Source organism: Lepisma saccharinum, chromosome 26, assembly GCF_977018435.1.
Source record: "Lepisma saccharinum chromosome 26, izLepSacc3.1, whole genome shotgun sequence".
Taxonomy (NCBI): Eukaryota; Metazoa; Arthropoda; class Insecta; order Zygentoma; family Lepismatidae; genus Lepisma; species Lepisma saccharinum.
The window spans coordinates 6182880-6200592 of NC_139254.1; the positions used below are offsets into that span (position 1 = coordinate 6182880).

A 17713-nucleotide genomic window follows, 5' to 3' on the forward strand; every position below is an offset into this window, starting at 1 on the left:
GTTAAAAAGATACAAAACAATAATTTTGCCTGTGGTATTATATGGATCCGAAACTTGGTCCCTTACATTGAAAGAGGAACATAAGAGTATTTGAAAATAAAATCATTAGGAAAATATTTGGACCTATAAGGGATGGGGAGACAGGTGAGTGGAAAAGGTTACATAACTTAGAACTACATAATTTGTATTCATGTCCAGACATTATTACAATCAATAAATCAAGAAGACTTAGATGGGCAGTTTATGTGGCACGAATGGGAGAGGAAAGAAGAGTTTACAGGATTCTTGTGGGGAAACCTGATGGTAAGAGATTTGTAGAAAGGCCAAGACGAAGATGGAGGGACAACGTTGAGATAGACCTGAAGGATATCGATAGGCACGGAAAAGAGTGGATAGATCTTGCCCAGGATAGGACAGATGGAAGGCTTGTGTTGCTGCAGCCCTAAATCTTCGGGTTTGAAATGTCTAGAGAGTTATTATAGTAAACACCCTGTCACTGGTAGTAAACAAGTAGTATTCATGAATACGTGGCTTTCTTATTCCCAAAAGAATAGCAAAATGTACTAACACTTCCATAGCACAATGTGAAAGGTAACAGATTCAACCATTTTTGAAAGATATTCGTCTTTTCAGTCAGTGCACGACTAAAGCCGTCTGTATACAATCCAATTATTATTGAAAAAAGAGCATTCATGACTCAACAAAATCTACAATTGAAAGTTGTTGAACAGCGTTCTTGTTGGAAATCTTCCAAAGCCTAAAATTGCACCCTTACAAAATCAAAGAAAAGCATTTGAGAAGTTCACTTTTTTTTTACCAAAAGATGGCAGTGCGTACGACGTAAAAATAAAAATATATCAGCGGCTAGCAGTAACAAATAATAATTTTCTTTGCAAACAAAGATTTAGTGTGCATTAGAGTTTCGAAAGAAATGTGATTTTAATTTATTTTCTCGGTAGTATAGTCAAAATAAAATATAAGACACCAGAAAAACTGTGTGAACACATTGACAAAATAATTTTATAAAATCTCATTTCCACAGGTATATACGTAGTTGTTTTTGTTATATGTGAGTAGTTGTATTGATGATATTATAAACTCAACTTACAAGTGTAGAAAAGAAGAGGTTATTTGATTGAACAATCTGATTTGCCTACACTTAAAACAAAGGCAAGAGGGGCTTATACTCCAATTCTTCAAGTGTGATATGCTTTTAATTTTAAGAAATTTTGAATTCTAGTGTAGAAAAGATGAACCCCCCTCAGACAGATTTGCCTACACTTAAGACTATGCCAAGTTCCCATATGATCTTATTGTTTACAGTGTGTTTTTCTGTCAAAATCCCAGGAATCTTGAATTGATATAAAGCTCATAGCTACTGGGTTCTGAGACCCAGTAGAGTGTGGTGGATAGCCCCATGGTTTTTATTGCCTTGTAATCAGGAGGCTTCTGGGTTTGAGTCCTCATAAAATGTGAGGCCTCCCCTGATGGCAAAGTGTTAATATTGCTGCCTTGTAAACAAGAGCTCTGGATTTGAATCCTGATAAAATGTGTAAGATTGAAATACATGTGGCAAAATAATATGTCCACACGTGAGATTTTGAGAATAATTATTGCTAGTTGATATACAACTGATAGCTCCCAGATCTGAAACCTGGTAAAAAGTGTTATACAACAGCATAAAAGAGCAAAATTATTTTATATTGTGGATCACCAGAGCCTAGTTATTGCTGTTATAATTGTTTTGGCATATTGTCCATAGTTCTGTTTTTTTGGACCAGGAAATTTTATATAAATAAACAATAAAAATGCCAAAACAAAAATATTGCAATCAGTGTAATAAAAATATATCTAGTTCTAATTGGTCTAGGCACCGGCATAATTGTGAGCCTAAGAAATGCAGAAAAGCTACTAAATTGTGCCCAAGATGCCATAAAATATTAAGCAAGGCATATTACAAATGGCATAAGTGTAATTCTTATGTACAGTCATCAACATTGCCCCCACAACCATCTACATCTGGTCTGAAAAGAAAGCATGAAACACCTGTTAATGCTAGACCGGCAAAGCAGCCACGCTATGAACCCATCCATAGCAGTTTTAATAGCCAATTAAGAGATTATCGGTTTGTATCAGAGCCAAGATGTGGTATTAAGAATTTTTTGAACAGTGTAAATCCTGATGTGCAGGCAATTCTAAATGCACAAAATGGCTCTTATAAGCTGTCTCTCAAATTGTTTACACAATATAAGAAACCAAACGGCACAAAATTTACACAGCCCCACATAACAGAAACTGTACCTGTATATTCAAATGCAAATTCAGACAAAATAATAAGCAGTTTGATAGATCAATTGAATATTAAACACTCTGAATTTGCGGCAAAAGGATGGAGCCTATGCGGTTCTCCACACAAGTTATATGTTAATATTTCTGAATTCAGCCCATTACAAGGATCTACATATCTGCCATTACCTGCCAATATTAAAAACAAAAGAGCCGTGGTTAACATAGAAAATAATGATGAGAAATGCTTTTTGTGGTGTATTTTAGCTGCTTTGTTTCCAGTTTCAAGGAATCCAGAGAGAATAAGTTATTATAAACAACATGAACATGATTTTGATGAAGCAATGGAGGGTTTAGAATATCCAATGTCTATTCAGAATATTGATAAATTTGAAAAAAAGGCCAGGAATATCAATGGCAAACAATTATCTATTAATGTATTTATTTGTTCCACTAGCCGTGGCAATTGTTTGATAGCACCTCTCAGAATCAGTACACTTGATGATGAATCTGCTATTCCAATTGATTTGCTCTTAATTGAAGGGGATGGCACATATCATTACACTCTGATACATAATCTTGAAGCTTTAGTCAGAACACAACTAGACAAATCTAATAGAATATTTAAGTTGTGCAGAAGATGTTTAACTGTATTTGATGGTCAAAAAATGGTGAATGGGGTTCGGGAAGAGAATGCAGAAATTGCCAAAAACAAGTTAATTGAACATTTAAAATACTGTGGCAACTATAAACCTGTTCATATGGTGATGCCAATGCCAAGTGAAAATGCCAAATTCAAAAAGTTTGAAGCCTTGTTGGAACACCCAGCATATATAGTCTGTGATTTTGAATCAAATCTCAAACCTCTTGCATTCTGCAATCCAGATCCTGAAGAATCTTCAATTACACCATACCAGCTTTTGTTATGTGATTGTACAGGATGGTGTAGCTAGTGAACCATACTTATACATGGGAGCAGATGCCATCAAAAAATTTGCACATAGAATAGAAAATGAGTGCCATAACATAGCATCTAATATCTTATTAAAATCAAAACCCATGTTGCCTTTAACAGAGAAACAGATTGAAGATTTCAACAATGCAGAAAAATGCCCGGTATGTGATTCTGAATTTTCAGATACAAATATCAAGGTGAAACACCATTCTCATACAGATGGTAAATTCTTAATGGCCCTGTGTAATAGCTGTAATATTAAGATCCAGAGACCAAAATTTGTCCCTATATTTTGCCATGGTGCATCCAATTATGATTTCCATCATTTGATCAGGTACGAGGGGTTTGACAAGCAGAATTTAAATATTTTAGCTGAAAATGATGAAAAATATATTGCTATTAGCAAAATAATTAAAGTTAATGGTGTTCCTATTCACTTAAGATTTCTTGATTCCTACAGAATTTTATCTGCTAGCCTGGCTACACTGGCCACTCAATTATCTGATGATCAATTCAAAATCACATGTGCTTTGTTTCCAAATCAGGACCTGAAATTAATTAGGCGGAAGGGTGTATATCCATATGATTATGTTACAGATTTTTCTAAATTTGATGAGTGTTCTCTGCCACCACAACATGAGTTTTACAGCAAAATCAGAGGATCTGGAATTACTGATGATGATTATCACCATGCCCAGTTGATGTGGAACAATTTAAAATGCCAGACATTTGGTGATTATCACAATTCATTTTTAAAACTTGATGTGACCCTCTTAGCTGATATACTGCAGGCATTCAGAAAATCTTCCATGCAAAATTATAAACTAGATCCAATTTATTTTTACAGTGCCCCAGGTCTAGCATGGTCTGCAATGTTTTTGAATACTAAAATGCAGATGGATCTGATCCAAGATCAAGATATGTACTTGTTTATGGAGCAATGTATAAGAGGGGGCATGGTGCAATGCTCTCAGAGATATGCCAGAGCAAATAATAAATATATTCCCGATTATGATCCAGCACTGCCATCAAATTATATACTGTATGTAGATGCCAACAGCCTCTATGGTTATGCTATGATGGATAAACTGCCATATGCAGGGCTTGAGTGGGTTGAAGATTTCAACATTGAAGATCTTCAGGATTTTGATGACAGTGACTATGGCCTCTTCTTAGAGGTTGATCTGACAATTCCTGATGATTTACACAACAAATTTTCTGATCTGCCCCCAATTCCTGAGGTTAAGTGCTCACCTGGCTCTAAACAGAAGAAATTGATGATGACACTGGAGCCAAAACAGGGCTATGTCATATATTACAAAAACCTCCAGTTCCTGATGCATCATGGTGTTCAAGTGACCAAAATTGGCAAAGTTTTGAGGTTCAGGCACTCAAGATGGTTGAAGCCATATATTGATACAAACACAGAGCTTCCAACATCTGCAATGAGCCAATTTGATAAATCTTTGTTTAAATTGATGGTCAATTCTGTGTATGGCAAAACCATTGAAAATGTCAGAAAACATACTGATGTTAAAATAATTACTGACCCTAGCCTGAGCAAAAAATTGATTGCAAAGCCTAATTTCAATTATAGAAGAATTTATGATGAAAATATGGCACTCTTCAACATGAAAAAAACAAAAATTAAGTTTGATAAGCCTATTTATGTAGGGGCTGTGATACTGGAATTGGCCAAATTACACATGTTAAAATTGTATTATGATGTGTTGAAGCCTTTTTATAAAAATCGTGTAAAACTGATGTACATGGACACGGATAGTTTTATTCTTGATATTCAGACAGAAGATGTTTATCAAGATATGTCACAGCCTGAATTGCTTGAATATTTTGATAGCAGTGAACATACAAGGATTCAACCCCACAACAAAAAGGTGCCTGGCAAGTTAAAAGATGAGACACTTGGTGATGTTATTGTGGCATTTGCTGGGTTAAGGGCCAAGATGTACAGTTTTGAAACATGTAGCGGTGCTGTTGCCAAAAAGGCCAAGGGCATTGGCAGAGTAACTGTAGACAAAGAGCTTGAATTTGAAGATTACAAAAATTGCCTCAAATCATGTAGCACAATCAGAACATCAGAAAATAGAATTCAGAGTGTGGATCACTTATTGACTAGCAATATTGTAAGAAAAGTGGCTCTGGACCCACATGATGATAAGAGATGCATTTTGTCATGTGGCATACATACTCTACCATGGGGTCATTGTGATTTGAAAAATGGTAATCAATGCCCAATCACAGAGCATGATTTGAAATAAATAAACATGCCTATGAACTTATTTGGGTTCAAAAAACAGGCTATTATGGAGCTGCCAACACCACAACCCTCTTCTGATATAATATCTAAACTGAGTGCTTTGTTAATTATTCATCTGAACAGCATACTTACAGATGTTGATGATAAAACAGGTAAAACATTGTACATATTTAACAATAATTTAAATTATTACCAATTACCTGTAGGTGGGCAATTACAATTTATTACAACCCCTGAGGGTGATGTCAAAATTTCAATAGGGAAAAATATTTATAGAATTAAGCACTCAAACATGATTTCTGGCACTGTTTATACTGTTTCTGCTGGTGACTGCTTATATATTGAGGTCCCTGGATCCTATGACAAGCTTATACCTTTTTTTATAGAATTAAGAATCAGATATTCAATAATAAATAACCACTAAAACAAAAATGCCTAATGATATATTTGGCCATACAAGACATGAAGATCACAGTGATGAGATTCTGATGCTTGATGTCAGAGTAAAAAAATTAAGAAGTGATTTACAAGCTTTACAAACCACACTCAATGCCAGTCTTCAACTAGAAATTACAAATTTGCAATCACAATGCATGGACCCTCTTCTTAAAATTGATTCTGAACTCAAATTGTTGCTTCAGAAATATACTGATTTGGCCACATTGGATAATTTTCAAAGTTTAGAAGAAGCTGTAGCAGCTCTTCAAGTCAAATTTAAGACCCAGGCCACCAACTCTGAGCAATTGAAACAGCAATTGGAAGAGCAGATAAATAATGTCCAGACACAGCTCCAAACAATTGTCAAAAGCATAAAATCACAAGAAGATTTTGATCTAGTGATTTCCACTCTAAAAGAACAGATTCAATCACTGGAAATACCAAATCTGGGCCCTCTGAACAATGCCATAGCCGAGGTTAAAGAAAAAATTGAGACACTTGAAAATTTTATGAACAACTTGCCATCTTCTGATGCTTTGAATGCAATAACTCGGAGTGTTGCCAATATTAAGCTGCAACTTGAAACATATGAAGATTTTGGAAAAATTCAAAGAACCATAACCCATCTTGAGGGTACAATAGCAGCAGTGCAAAGTGATTTGGCAAATGTACAAGAATCTCTAGAATCCCGATTGCCTGGGATTGTAGATACCCTTGTCAGTGTCCAACAACAAATCACAAAGCTTGAAAACCTCAACACTGAATCTGAGCTATCTCATTTTCATCACTTGATTGATGATATCCAAACAAAACTTGAAATTTTACAACAATCAACACCCACTCAGGCAGATATAGCCCTGCTCCAAAATGCTATGCAAAGTGTGGCTGATGCTTCTGAATTAAACAATGTAAAATTGGCACTTGAATCTTTGCAAAATACTGTGTCAAATCTGCCTACATCACAGGAACTTAAAAATATAAAGAGGGCAGTGAATCGCATATTGAAATCAGAAGATATCAGGAATATCCAGACAGAGATCAAACAACTTACTCAGACAGTGGCCACTCTACCAACCAATCAACATATTAATGAACTGCATGCCCTGTTTGAGGATATCAGAAGACAGGTCCATGATCTTACTGCTCAAAATTCAAAATTGGCAGTTGTTGAAAATTTACAACAAATTGTAGCTAATATCAAGCAACAGCTAGGGACCATGGAATCCAATCAAGCAAATGCTTTGTCTGTTTTTGCCACCCAGCTACAAGAAATTGTGCAACAATACAAGAAACTTGCTGTGGACATAAGAATCAAGCCTGGGCACGATGAGATTGTTAGGATTATCAATGAGCATCTTGAATCTGTAACAAGTAGATTGCTTACAGCAGAAAAAGAAATAACAGACATAATCGAGAATCCAAAACATACAGTAATTCTTGAATTGTACAGCATCCCCAACAAAGAATATGATTCACCATTTACACCAGGAGGCAAAATATATATGCTGTCCCCTGCACAATTTTATTACCAGTTTTTTGTTGGGGGCACATTGAGACCAATCAAGATCAAATATTGGCTTCAACCACAGGCACACCACTACCCCACCTTATCAATAACAAAAGTGATAACAAAGTGAAAATCACCAGTGTAGAATTAGAGGATTTTACAGATCCCAATACATTAGAAACAGCCTATGTTGAAGATGATGGCTCTCTGGAATTTAAAATACAAATAGGGGACAAATTATATTTAGAAAATCCTGTAGTATCAGCTGCTGTACACCCTATAGTCTCAATATTCTTGTTTACATATTATGTCTAGACAAATTATTGTTGATGAATTACACAGACAAGCCAGACATAATTATAAGAGACTGCCAGTAGTCACAAAAGGCATAGATGATTTATGGCAGAGCGACTTGATTGAGATGGCAAGTGGACAGTTGAAAAACTTAAGACAAAATCAACAAGGGCTACAAGTATCTACTCACTGTAATAGACACATTTTCAAAATTTGCCTGGGCTGTGCCACTCAAATCCAAGACTGGAAAATGTGTTACAGAAGCCATCAGAACAATCATCAATCAGAGTGGAAGATCACCGCGCTATTTGCAAACAGATAATGGCAAAGAATTTTATAATTCTGTGTTCCAACAATTTAGCAAAAAGCCAGGCAATACAACATTACTCGAGTTACAGTGATCTCAAGGCCTCAATTGTAGAGAGATTCAACAGAACCCTAAAAAATCATATGTATAAACAATTTACCCTCCAAGGTAATTATAAATGGATTAATACTCTTCCAGAACTTCTACATAAATATAACAACTCGGTCCATTCAACAATCAACATGAAACCCTCTGAAGTAACTTCAGCTGATGAGCAAAAATTGATCAGCACTGTTTATTATCCTAAATATCAGCCAACAGCAAAAAAAGCCAAATACAGGGTGGGTGATCAAGTAAGAATCAGCAAATATAAGCACTTATTCAAAAGAGGCTTTACAAGAAACTGGAGCACTGAATTATTTACAGTGGTTCAAGTTAAACCTGGGACCCTTAACACATATATAATAAAAGACCTCCGAGGAGAAATTCTCAAAGGCAGGTTTTATGAAGAAGAGCTCAGCAAAACTAAACAGCCTGACACATATCTCATAGAAAAAATCATCCGCAGAAAAGGCAACAAGTTACTTGTCAAATGGCTAGGACTCCCAGAACACAGCTGGATCGATGCAAACAAAGTGATAATATGAACACCTAGGATGTTATAAAAAGGCTGCCAGAACCTGAACAGCAGAATAAGAGAAATGGAAAATTGCTGCCTGATAATATTAGGTGTCTTATTGTTGGGCCATCTGCTTGTGGTAAAACTACACTAATAATTGATAATTTTTTATTGGCACCCAACTGGTTAGACTGGAAAAATAGACACTTGTATGTTTTTTCTAAGAGCTTGGAACAATTAAAATATCAGCAGCTGATGAAGCTATATGATGGACTGGATATAGCCACTTTTGAACCAGATGTTAAGCCACTCCATGAATGTCTCGATAATTCTGTTGTTGTGTTTGATGACATTATACTGGATAATCAAAACAAGGTTAGGAATTTCTTTACACAGGGCCGACACAAAAACATTGATTGCTTCTACCTGGCACAGACTTTTTCAAAAATACCCAAGCAGCTGATCCGAGACAACAGCAATTTTATATGTGTGTTTCATCAAGATCATACCAACCTCAAACACATACATGATGAATATGTAGGTGGGGACTTGAGCTACAATGATTTTTCCAAGTTTTGCAGTAGGTGCTGGAACCAGGACAGTTATGGGTTTGTCACAATTGATATGACAAGAACACCTAATACTGGTAAATATAGAAATAAAATCAACAATTTTCTAGACATTGAAACATAAATAAATAACCATGAAAAGGCCAATTATTGACGATCTTAAATTAAGAGATTATCTTGTAAAAAGATTTAAGGGATGGAAATCAGAGAACCGAGGTTTTTATGAACAACACAAGCGCACAGAACAGCCTATAATTGATGCTATTGGTGAATTAGGTAAAAATATCAAAACTGTTACAGAGCAAAATCAAAATTTGATCACAGAGCTTGTACCTGTAGCTGCAAGAAACATATTAGATTATCCATTCACCCCACTTTCTAGTATTCATACACCTAGTCCTGTTGGTCCTAGAAGAATTGAAGCTACTCAGGATCCTATTGAATTGGGTCTTATTGCTCAAAAATATTTAAGCACACCTAAAGACAACAAAGATGAGGTATTTGGCTTATATGCTGACACAGAGCGTGATGGTAGCATCATACATAGAATTGGCAATTTCAGAGTAACATTTATGGTAGATGATCTGATTGTATATTCAGAATCTCGTCTTGGAGAAAAAGGGGCTTTTGTTAAATATCCCGGCACACCTGGATTGTGGGAACTGATGACTAGGAAAAGGCCTGGCAGCTATACAGATCAAGATTATGAGCATTACAAAGAAATATTAATAAAATCAGATGCTCTATACCAGAACAATGATCCCACACAAAAAAGAGTCAAGTCTAGCAGTGGAGCAAAATATAACAACTTAATCGAGCCCATATGGTCACAGATCAAGACAGGCAGTGGAATTAAACAATACAACACCCTGCCTAAAGAATTTGTGTGGGTTGATGATGTCAGAAAACTTGTAGATAGGTTATTGGTAATAGCTGGGGAGGAAAATGCTGGCAACCACAATTTTTACAATGAAAAAGTTGGAATTATGGATATGATAAGCACCAAATTGTCTAATTTTATAGTGAATGACACTAAGGGGATTGGATATCTTATAAAAATTATTAATACTCTACCACCTAAATTTTGGAATATTTCTGAGGGTCGGGGCCTTGTTAATGACATTATAAACAAGCTGCCATTTGAACTACACATTCCAGGCTATCAGTATTGTGGTCCAGGCACAAAATTGGACCATAGATTAAACAGAGGTGATCCTGGTGTTAATCCCCTAGATGCTGCTTGTAGAGACCATGACATAGCATACAACACACATTCTGATCTTGACAAGAGACATGTTGCAGACAAGAAATTAGAAGAGGCTGCATTTGGTAGATTTGTAAGCAAAGATGCTTCTTTAAGTGAAAAAATAGCACCATTGGGGACCACCATAGCTATGAACACCAAACAAAAACTGGGGTGGGGGTTGTGAATATGTATATAATAAACCTACAATGAAGGCCAAGGGTGTTATGTATCAAATACCTTATGCAGGTCTTAAATCTCTTAAAACTATTGATAGCCATTTGACCAAAAAGCAGCGCAAGAAAAAAAATTCTTGTATTGCCAAGGGTCATGGTATGAAATTGTTGCTTAGCACCCCCCAATTAAAAAAATTACAGCAATCACGAAAAAAATCACATGTGGGTGGATTTATATTTACCATCCCTGCCATCTTAGCTGCTCTCGGGGCTGTGGGGAGCTTGGCTGGGGGATCAGCTGCCATAGCAAAAACAGTAATAGATGCCAAGAAGAATAGGGCAGAATTAGATGAATTGAAGCGCCATAACCTGGCCATAGAGAAACAAGGCAAAGGTGTTAAGAGAGCCATGAATAAGTTTAAAAAAAACAAGAGCCGCTTACAAACCAAGATTTTGAAGCTCTAATCAAGCCACTGGGCATCAAAAATTTTAGAGGTGTGTACATGTCTGATTCTTTACCAGAACAAGCACTCAACAAAGAGTGTGGCATAGTTAATTTGGATAAGTACAAAAATCAGGGCACTCACTGGATCTGTTATCTTAAATATTTAAAAAATGAGGCATTTGTGTTTGATTCATTTGGAGGTGTTCCACCTGAAAATTTAATAAAATATCTAAATTCAGCTAATCTTTATTACAATAATGCCCGTGTTCAAAACTTCAAAGATGTTAATTGTGGACATTTGTGTTTATCTGTTCTTAGATATATGTCTCAAATAAATAAACCATCAATTGAAAATTTTCAAAAAGCCTTGTGGTATTTAAAACATCATGGGGGTATTCCATCTCACCAGCCAAAATTCAATATTGAAACTCAGATTACATGATGACATAGTGTATCCCAAAACAATAGCTCTCAGAGCATTTTATGGCATGTACTTGATCCCTAATATTACACACCACAACAACACAATTGCAGAAGGGGATCAAAAAATTGTCATCACTCCAGGGCAATATAATCTGTCCACTCTAAATGCTCAATTACCCAGAGGTGTAGTGTTAAGTCAAAATTCTGTCACTCACAGAGTAGAAATTGTATCTGCCACAGAAACAGTGGATCTGGGTACTATAGGAGAGCTGTTAGGATTTGAGAACAACACAAAACTTGAAGCGGCCATCAAACACACTGCTATGAATATACCTAAATTCTTAGCCATAGAGACTCTAAATATTCACTGTAATGTGGCCGAGGGTATGATCACCAAATCAAATGGCATAGGCACTCACAAACAAACTGGCATCATTGCAACATTCAAACCTAATTCTGAATTTATGGAGCCAATCATCTACACTCCATCCCCAACATTATATTTTCCTGTGTGTCATAATAGAATAGATTACATTGAGTTAATAGTCACTAATGAAAAAGAAGAATTAGTTGATTTTGCTGGAGCCACAACAACTGCAATCATAGAAATTAATATTTAAATAAAAATACATACAAGAAGAAAATGGAAAATATTGAGAGTTATGAGCTACAATCATTCCCTCCAAACAGGAGGACATTTGCAAATTTAAATCAACCCAACACAGAGATTGAGGTTGATCTTGATGTAGGGGATGGCTTTATACACCCCCACAGAGCAGATCTATACATCAAATTTGATGTTGTAAAGCTCGATGGTACAGATTATCCGGCAAATTCAAATATAAGATTGGTAGACAATTTTGTGCCACATCTGTTCTCTGAAATTGAGATCAGAAAGCATGGTGTTGTTATAAACAGAGTAGATTATCCCGGCATTACCTCAACAGCTTTGGCCACACTAAAATTATCCAAAACCGAGGCTTCTTACTACAAAATAGGTGGATTTGAGGCTGGTGATAAAATATTATCTAAAAACCACACAGTGCTGTTCCCCATGCGCCTGTTGCCAGGATTCTTCTCAGATTACAAAGATATTATGTGGAAGGGTGGTTTAAGAATTACATTTAGAAGAGCTGCAAATGATAATAATGCTTTGATGAGGTACAGTGCATTAAACTCTACAGGGGAAGCTCTGCCTAATACCCTACCTGATGAAGGCAAATGCATTATTCAGACTATGGAGCTAAGAATCCCAGTTGTTGAATATGAAGCCAGTTATGCTCTTAAATACAAAGCAGATATTCTAAAAAATCCACAGGTTCCTTTACAATTTTATACATATCAATGTGTACAGAAGCCCGCAACTTGTACCTATTATGAGTTTGATGCAACAAATTCATTCTCCAGTATACAATATGACATGCCGGATTTTGTGGTGGTACTGTTTCAGACTGGAAGACACAATAATCAGGAAAAAAATTCAAGTAAATTTGATAACTGCAACATCAAGAACATATATCTTAAAAATGGCAGAAATGAGGTATTTCCTAGAGAAAATTATAATTTAGACATGTCCAAGGATGATTTCCTTAAATTATATGAGGCATTTTCATCATACAAAAGAGTCACTACTGGCAATACTGACATGTATTACACACCAGATGAATTCAAAGCACAGAGACCCATGTTTGTAATCAACACCTCAAAAAGGAAACAAGTTGTGGTTAATGACAGGACAAACATTAAAATTATCTGTGAATTCCATGAGGCATTACCTGATGACACCATATGTAGTGTTATTCTCATAGGGGAAAAATCATATGTTTATGATGTAAGAAATGAGAGAGTCACAGAGCAATTCTAGAAGTCCGACTCAAACACAGGATCCCCTTGATTACAAGACAATAATACCAACATTTTGCCGTCAGGAAGACCTATACACTCTACCAGGTTTGAAACCTAGAGGGCCTCTTGATTCATATAAGCCATGGAATTATGTCTACAGCATTTCTGCCTATTGCAAGGAAGCTGAAATACAATTCAAAGTGGGACTTGGAATTGTGGAATAAATATTCTTGTAACTCTCTCTCGGTATATATTAATACAAGAAGGCAAAACTTGAATTAGCTCGAGCATGGAAGAGTGAAGTTCTCTGCTCTTCCAGTAAATTAGAGATTATATCTGCTATGCTAGCAATTTTCTCTGAAAGATGAAAGGGCACAGTGTAGATTATATGTCTTGCATGCCAGCAGATATAATCTCCCAGGCATACAGAAAGAGGCCAATATTCCCTTTACTAAGAATTTCTCTTTGAGTCCCATGATGGATGACATGTAATTTTCCCTGAAAAGGCACAGTGTAGATTATATCTGCTGGCATGTATGATTTATTGTTGGCCGAGACATGGGACTGATCAAAAGATTAGAAAAAACATGCAAGCAATTAATTATGCATGCCCCGCTCTTGTCCTATTGTATTGATCGAAAAGTTTTGCCATGAGAATATAAGTATTTTTCGCTTAATTTCAAGTATAGCCAATACAATATCAAGGTAGGCATATTTTTGACAAGCTTATAAACAACAAACTGAGAGATTCAGTCTTTGTACACATGGCAGAATCAATCTGAGGGGGGGGGGGCTCACCATTCCTACACTTGAATTCAAAATTCTTGGGATTTTGACAGAAAAACACACTGTAAACAATAAGATCATATGGGAACTTGGCATAGTCTTAAGTGTAGGCAAATCTGTCTGAGGGGGGTTCATCTTTTCTACACTAGAATCAAAATTTCTTAAAATTAAGAGCATATCACACTAGAAGAATTGGGGTATAAGCCCCTCTTGCCTTTGTTTTAAGTGTAGGCAAATCAGGCTGTTCAATCAAATAACCTCTTCTTTTCTACACTTGTAAGTTGAGTTTATAATATCATCAATACAACTACTTATGTGTTTACGCTCTCCGTATTGCCTTAACCACATAATAGAAATAAACAGCATTATGTACGTCGATGCTTAGTTTCGATAATCGTTTCAATAGCATATCCTCTGATCGGTCGACAAGCCGTTCCTATTTAGAAAATCTTGGGACGGAAACCATGAATGCGAGAAGCAGCATGACGTGTACTCTGACGTCACTTCCTGTAAACGTGGCATTCAAGGAGGTGTTTTTGTTTCATTTGATCGTGTACAGATTAACGAAGTATAGAGTAGAATGTGCTACTCCTGCAGACACCCACAATCGGGAAGCCATAAGCCATTAACTCATCGCATTTCTGCTGGCCAGAGTCCTGCGTCAACCAACTTACCAGGCGAAACGTGCAAAAACAACGTCCAGAAGGAGGCAGGCTGGAAACATAGGCAAGGGCATACGAACAGAGAATCGCGTCTTTCTTCGGCGGAGAATCAGCGTAGTAGAAATGGAATCATGAAATCATTGTAGAGTCCGGCCAAGCTATAACCTGTCCCAGCTATCTCTGTAGCAAGACCGCGCATAGCGGGAGGGAAGGGGGCAGAGCGAAGCAGTACACGCTACTGGGAAATCCAGTTCCTCTCACGTGCTCATTTGTGAAGCCGTCTCGCGTCACAACTTGAGCAGAGACTTGTCTTCGTTCGCCTGTTCCAGAGATAGATAAGTGACCCCGCTGTTGCCGCGTTTACCAATGAAGAAACTTGCGATCAAACAGTCAATTAAGTCCCTATCACACGGAACTGGTTTCTAGTAGGAATGCCCTAGTTGGCGCTGAACTGACTTTCTAGGTAGAAATCAGGGACATGTTCTGATTGCTACTAGCTTTCCTCGACTGGATTCTGTGCAACAGCTAATCAGAGCAAAGTTTGGCCATGTGAAGGTAATCTGTAAGTTTGCAAAGGAGCGTTTTTTGTCTGAGCTGGCTGTTTATGTTATAGTTTCTCCGTTTCTCGTCAAAAAAAGGAAATAGATGACGTGCAGTGCATTCGTGTTCAATTCATTAATATTTAGGTATTTATGCAAAGCGATAAGATGTGTACGTGACAAATTTAGTTGAAAATGAAAATCCTTATTATTACAAGTGTATTAATATATGTTTGACTTTTGTGTGTGTGAGAATGAATCCTGCGAATCTCATGTATGAATAATGCAAACCCGAGTGAATCATTCCGGTTAGCTGTTTCAATTACAATGTATAATACATACAGCACGAAAGACAATTCGAGTTACACGTCTATGGTGAGTGCACGGTGTTTACAATTGAAAAAGATAAAATATTCTTCCATACGTGTACAGTAAACGTTGTAAAGTATATATTTAAGCAGTGCCATTGCTTTTGTACCTAATACATTTTAATTGGAAGCGATATTCCTCTCGGTTGAATAGTTATCGTATTTTAAAAGTGTGAAGTGATACGCTGCTTACATCTCACGCGACCGCCATTATGGGAACAAAAGACTATCGACAAGTACGGTGTAACAAGTATCGTGTGAGGCGAATGGGTAGCCAGTCCAGTGTCAACTAGAGCATTCCTACTAGTAATCCAGTTCCGTGTGATAAGGGCTTTAGACCTACTACTGCCAGGGTGTTTGAGTACCAAGCGGCAACCTTAGAATCCCCCCTCTCCAGCAGAAAAATAGGATTTTGTCAAAATGACTGTTCTTCGCTGTGACTTCAGATTTCCTGAACTCTTCATCCTCTTATAGCACATGAAGAAAGCAACAAATACATAGAAAATATTCCAATAGATCTTTGGAAAATCCACACTTGCCCCGCTTATCTTCAACGCACGCTACTGGTGCAATGAAATTTGCAGTTCAAAGTTACATTGATCTAAGTTATCCGTCTCGCAGATGTCGTGAACTCGTGCTTTTTCGTATTTGGTAATTCATACGCGTCTGCAAACTATTCTTGATCTAGCATTTAGCCAAAGGATCGATTCGAATTTTAGGGATAATCAAATTAGGAAACTACAACCTCCCCAATGCGTGTCCTCTTTAGAAAGTGTCCCAAACTTGCTTCCGAGTGCTCGGCGGTTTCTGGGAAAGCCATATCGTGCCTTTACACTCCGCTAAAGACCAGAAGTTTCCAACTATCCCGATCCCGAGGTTCCCTAGGGAATGGGAACCGCTGGCTTCGCATCAAATTTTTCGTTCCCGGCCAAGCTTGTATCGCGAAAACCCCACCAGAATCGCCGTGTTTATTCATCGAAATTTTGACAGGAGCGATACCGCCGTGCGCATGCGTGGAGCGTGACGTCACGCGGGCATATAGTGGCTCCGCCCAGCGGCGGGAGGCAGTCGTCAGTAGGTCGCGGTTCGTTGTGCTGCATCGAGCGTATTGAGCGGCGGTCTCTTGAGGTGGAAAAAGCACGCGTCGCCCTAATATGGGTTAGCAGCCACGGTGTCTGCAAGTTAACAGCTACAGTCTTTTGTTTTCTGAGTGTCTATTTACGAACAACGAAGTGTCATCTCTTGCTGTGAAGCGTCGAAGAATGTAATCACAGACCTACCTATTTCACGTTAACAGCAACGAACGTCAGAACAATGTCTTGGCCTACTATATTGAAGATTGTGGTTTTGGTGGTTACGATAGGTAAGTACTTTGTAAATTTATCAAGTTAATAGTTACTTTAATCAATATTTAATAACTCCTGTTGAGCAACTCGGTAACAGGTATTCGCATTGAAATGTATCCTACTTCCTTCTGCAGTTACTTTGTTCTATACTAGTAAATCGTTCACAACTTCGCTCGCCAAGATATATAATACATACAGCGTCATCTGTCGAGGACTTTTGTTTATAGTGTTGTGTTGTATTGTGTTCCTAGGCCTATTGCTCACCTTAGGATTTGAATTTCGGAAACATCCATTTTTAATGAGTGATTACGTCATAAGAGGAAGACTGTTTATTTATTACTTTGTTTTTCCGTCACTTTTAGCACGGCGAAGACGAGGATGAATTGTGATAAGATGAAGTACATGCAAGGTCAGTGGTTGCGATTAGAGGGGCGCGGGGGGCAGTTGCCATCCCACTTTTTGTCCCCGCACTATTCTAAACCTTATGTACCAAGAGAAAGTAAACTGTCCTTGCCCTCCTGGTTTTGGAACCCAATCCCCGCCACTGTGCAAAGTTGATCACAAACACAAAAGCTCGCAGGATTTTCTCTTAGGCGGAGCAGAGCCATAGAAACGTTCATTATTATT

General features: G+C 37.3%; 1 protein-coding gene across 2 annotated transcripts in view; it reads left to right on the plus strand.

Annotated features, from left to right (window-relative positions):
* LOC145979421 (uncharacterized) overlaps positions 1-17713 on the plus strand; it is a 471036-nt gene that overhangs the window by 83549 nt on the left and 369774 nt on the right. The window contains exon 1 of one of the 2 annotated variants that reach the window (XM_083112305.1): positions 16829-17103. The exons of the other annotated variant lie outside the window; for it this stretch is intronic. Within the exon in view, the coding sequence (XP_082968431.1) occupies positions 17055-17103 (49 nt within the window). The 5' untranslated portion in view covers positions 16829-17054. Of the gene's footprint in view, positions 1-16828; positions 17104-17713 lie in introns of those variants that run through there. 2 annotated transcript variants of the gene reach the window in all.